At 35.9% G+C, this 3732-nt stretch overlaps 2 protein-coding genes across 2 annotated transcripts; one reads left to right on the top strand and one right to left on the bottom strand.

The window, feature by feature from the left end:
• The first annotated feature begins 59 nt into the window (after positions 1-59).
• On the top strand, positions 60-2113 carry LOC112458174 (protein ANTAGONIST OF LIKE HETEROCHROMATIN PROTEIN 1-like). The gene is made up of 4 exons (XM_025021669.1): positions 60-274; positions 504-635; positions 1207-1474; positions 1577-2113. Exons 1-4 carry the CDS (start codon positions 60-62, stop codon positions 2111-2113), a joined length of 1152 nt encoding a protein of 383 aa, XP_024877437.1.
• Positions 2114-2494: 381 nt separating this feature from the next.
• Positions 2495-3562, bottom strand: LOC112458244. Its single transcript, XM_025021805.1, has 4 exons — positions 3490-3562; positions 3156-3409; positions 2903-3053; positions 2495-2670 (listed from the first exon to the last, which is right to left on the bottom strand). The coding sequence occupies exons 1-4, from the start codon at positions 3560-3562 to the stop codon at positions 2516-2518; spliced, it is 633 nt and encodes a 210-aa protein (XP_024877573.1). The 3' UTR covers positions 2495-2515.
• Positions 3563-3732: the final 170 nt, after the last annotated feature.

Raw genomic sequence — 3732 nt, 5'->3', positions numbered from 1 at the left:
GCTTTGTTCACTAATTATCTTACGAAAAATCAATCGCGACAAGACTCGCAGAAACCCAGATGGTAGCTCGACTAAGTTCCTCGAAATATTGGGCGCCAGGTGCGATTCCTCGCACCACGATCCACAAGGGGTGCGTTCGGAAAAACGCTATTAACGCTATAAACGCAAACGCTACCAAAACTGTTCATGGAGCCAATAGCGCGATAGCGATAGCGAGCTCCATGAACGGCACTAGCGTAGCGTTGGCATTATTGGTGTTTGCGTTTGCGTTTAGGTAACAGGTGGAGTCTGAAGTCCCACATCGCTTTTCGGTCATCGGTTTCCTCGTCTCTTCATACTCTTCTCCGCGAGACGGTCGATCGGCACGGTTCTCGCGATCGTTGATCGCCGATCCGCCGATAAAAATATTTCTCTATCAAAAAGTCTATGGTAAACAGTTTAGTACAGATTTGAATACAGAATGCAATATCTAACTGATAAACAATAACTAATACATGATTTAGGATGCTTCCTGGAACCTTCGAGTATCTTCTGTCTATTATACTAAGAGAGAAAACAGAGGGAGCACCTATGATTTCTCCACGCAAACAGTGTTTGTTGGCGTTGTGGCGATTAGCTACTCCAGATTCTTTAAGGTAATGAATAAGTTCACAGTTTTGTTGAACATGGTCAGTGATATCAGTCAACACAAGCATCAATCTTCCTTTGTTTGACATGTTGGCAACATAAACAGAGATGCTTATGTTGATTTGTGTCATTAAGACTCCTGGGCTCTCGCTGTCATCATGTGAGATCGTGACGTCAGGGACGAGAAATAACACGCTGAAAATTCTTGCGTGCCATTTCCAAATAAGAAGATAACATAATACTTCAGATCACTTCAGCACATACCAAAAATACTCCCGAGAACTATCCCTTTCCATTGACAGTTAAAAAACAGTCATAAAATGAATGTAATATGAGTGCTTATGCGCCGGCGCACGGTTTCGTATTACATTTATTACATGAAGAGAAAGGGATAGTTCTCGGAGTATTTTTAAAGTGTGCTGAAGTAATTTGAAGTATGTTATTTTATTTGGAAATGGCACGCAAGAATTCTCAGCGTGTCATTTCCGCCTTTGACGTCATGATCTCACATGACGGCGGCGAAACCCTAGGAGCCTTAACTAGAAAACAACTGTTATATATTTTTGTTTTAATCTTCAGGTCGATTTCCGATCGATTTAATGTCGGTAGAAGTACTGCATTATATATAACAAGACGTGTTATAAATGCACTTATTGAGCTGGCACCTACTGTAATTAAATGGCCTACAAATGAACGAGTTGGTCAAGTGTGGGCAGGATTTGAAGCTAATAGTGGATTCCCTAAAGTCATTGGTGCTATTGATGGCACGCACATCAATATTCCAGCTCCTAAAGATGATCCAGCAGCATATGTCAATCGCAAAAGTCATCACTCAATCCAACTTCAGGTAATATTTTCTACTTCAATAATTTTAGCGGGAATTCCAATGTTAATTCTTTTCATGCCAATTTTATGTAATCTATATTGGTTTGTATGTCTTTTGTTGCAGGCTATTTGTGACCACACTTGCCAATTTATCCACTGTTATGTTGGACATGTGGGGTCGGTACATGATCAACGAGTGTTTCGTCTGTCGGAAGTACAATCCTATCTTGGAAATGTGTCAAAGTTTCCACAAGATTGTCACTTAGTTGGAGATCTAACCTATAAATTGCATGAAAATTTGCTAATACCGTATCGAGACAATGACCATATGACACAACGTCAACAAAATTATAACTTTTGTCATGCTTCTGCGAGAATTGCTATTGAAAGAGCTTTCGGACTATTAAAGGGACGTTTTCGAAGTCTTCTTACAACACTTGCAATGGATAGAGTAGACTTAATTCCACTGCATATTCTTGCCTGTTGTGTTTTACATAATGTGTGTCTAATGAAAAATGATGATTTTAATATAGAAGTGACTGAGGATGTAGATGTGATAGATTGTGTGATGGCCAATAATGAAAATATGCGTGATGCTGCTTATGCAGGTGCTGCAAAGCGAGATCTAATAGCTCAGAGATTACGACTAAGAAATGTATAATTGGTACATATTCATTTATTTGAAATAAAAAACTACAATTTACTATGCAATCGGTTAATATTTATTGTATACAAACTAAAAACCTTAAAAAATTATAATGTAATCTTTGGTTTAATCATTATCTCTCCATCTTTTATCTTTTAATCTTGTAATCTTCTATATACCCATCTTATATACCTACTTTATATATTATTTAATGTTAATAAATGAAATTATAGTTACCACTTACACTTTGCTCAATATAACGCAAGAGAGAATATATTAATAATAAAATAAACGTGCGTGTAATATAAAATAATATATAATAGAATATATATTAATATTCCAAATAATAACCAAACTTTTGTACTATGTAATTGCACTTTTCCAAACTGTGCAACTGGTTCTGTAACATTGAGGTATTTACTTCTTCTCTAGAAGTTTATCCAGTTTTGCCAACATTTTGTTTCCCATTTCCATCCTTTCTTTGTGTCTCTTTGCTTTTTCTTCCTCAGCTTTTTGGCGCTTTTCTATTAGCGTTTGTATGATGGCTGGTTGATCAGTGGCTTTACGTTTACCTAAAAGTAAAAAATTTTTTTATTTCACTGTAATGTCTAAAGGCTGATTTATAAAAGCTGTAACCATTAATTAAACTGTAAGCTCTAAGAAATTGACCAATCACAGTCTAATGTGAGGAGAATAATCGACTGATTAGAAAATTTTTTAGGGCTTACAGATTAAATCAACGGTTACGGCCTATAAATCAACATTAATTCAATATTCAATTTTCAATGAGTAATAGTCTCTTACGAGGAGCTTCACCGGATTCACAGGTAGAGACACTACTGCTGCTACTACCTCGAGAGTCCGGCCTTTCAGGCCTCGATGTTACAGATCCACTTGACGAAATGGTTGTCAACGGTTCCATATATGGTTTTCGGCCAAGAAGACTTTCCATGGCCTAAACAGCCAATATTGCATTAAGAGTAATAAAAGCGTATGTGCGTAATAGTTAGGTAAAGCAAAAGTTAATATTTATTGTAATAAATCAAGTAATACTTACGTCGTAATATTTCCAAGTGCGCTTATTGTTACCAGATCTTCCGTTATGATCTTTGACCGTTTTATATGTTCGCTTCATTGTATTAATCCTTGTCATGCATTGTTTACCCGAGACATCATATCCTTTAACATTCATTACTCGCGCAATTTTATCCCATGCTTTCTTATGACTCATTTTTCCAGAAGACATGGAAGATTCTCGCAGTCTGTATTCTTCCAATAACAGCATAATTGCCGCATGAGACCATCTGAAATCTGCAATGTAAACCAAACATTACAATGTAAAGTAATAACATTTTTAAAAAATTACAATCCATATTGTCAAATTTCCTTACTTTCTTTATTTTCCGTCAATGACGTCTCTTCTATCTCATCCTCTTCCATTTCTTTTTCTTCATTAGTTGACATGTCCATATTATCTACTAAAACAATGCATATAATTAATTTAAAAAAATTACCTTACAATGTAAAAGAGACGCAAAACTAAATTACATACCAAATACTTTCTTCAATGAAGTATTACTTGAGGAGGTGGACTGCACATGTTCAGATGCTTCTAAGAAATAATTTTTTTAAAT

Source organism: Temnothorax curvispinosus, unplaced genomic scaffold, assembly GCF_003070985.1.
Source record: "Temnothorax curvispinosus isolate PA1 unplaced genomic scaffold, ASM307098v1 QBEX01000127.1, whole genome shotgun sequence".
Taxonomy (NCBI): domain Eukaryota; kingdom Metazoa; phylum Arthropoda; class Insecta; order Hymenoptera; family Formicidae; genus Temnothorax; species Temnothorax curvispinosus.
This window is presented reverse-complemented; position numbering and strand designations above follow the sequence as displayed.

Bases quoted from the DNA above. Each gene is read 5' to 3' on its own strand.
- LOC112458174 (XM_025021669.1), top strand. From the start codon at position 60: ATGGTAGCTCGACTAAGTTCCTCGAAATATTGGGCGCCAGGTGCGATT. The intron at 636-1,206 runs GTAATGAATAAG...TTTAATCTTCAG, and splicing joins GCTACTCCAGATTCTTTAAG to GTCGATTTCCGATCGATTTA. The intron at 1,475-1,576 runs GTAATATTTTCT...CTTTTGTTGCAG, and splicing joins ATCACTCAATCCAACTTCAG to GCTATTTGTGACCACACTTG.
- LOC112458244 (XM_025021805.1), bottom strand. From the start codon at position 3,562: ATGTCAACTAATGAAGAAAAAGAAATGGAAGAGGATGAGATAGAAGAG. The intron at 3,410-3,489 runs GTAAGGAAATTT...TTTACATTGCAG, and splicing joins ATTGACGGAAAATAAAGAAA to ATTTCAGATGGTCTCATGCG. The intron at 3,054-3,155 runs GTAAGTATTACT...TTGGCTGTTTAG, and splicing joins GCACTTGGAAATATTACGAC to GCCATGGAAAGTCTTCTTGG.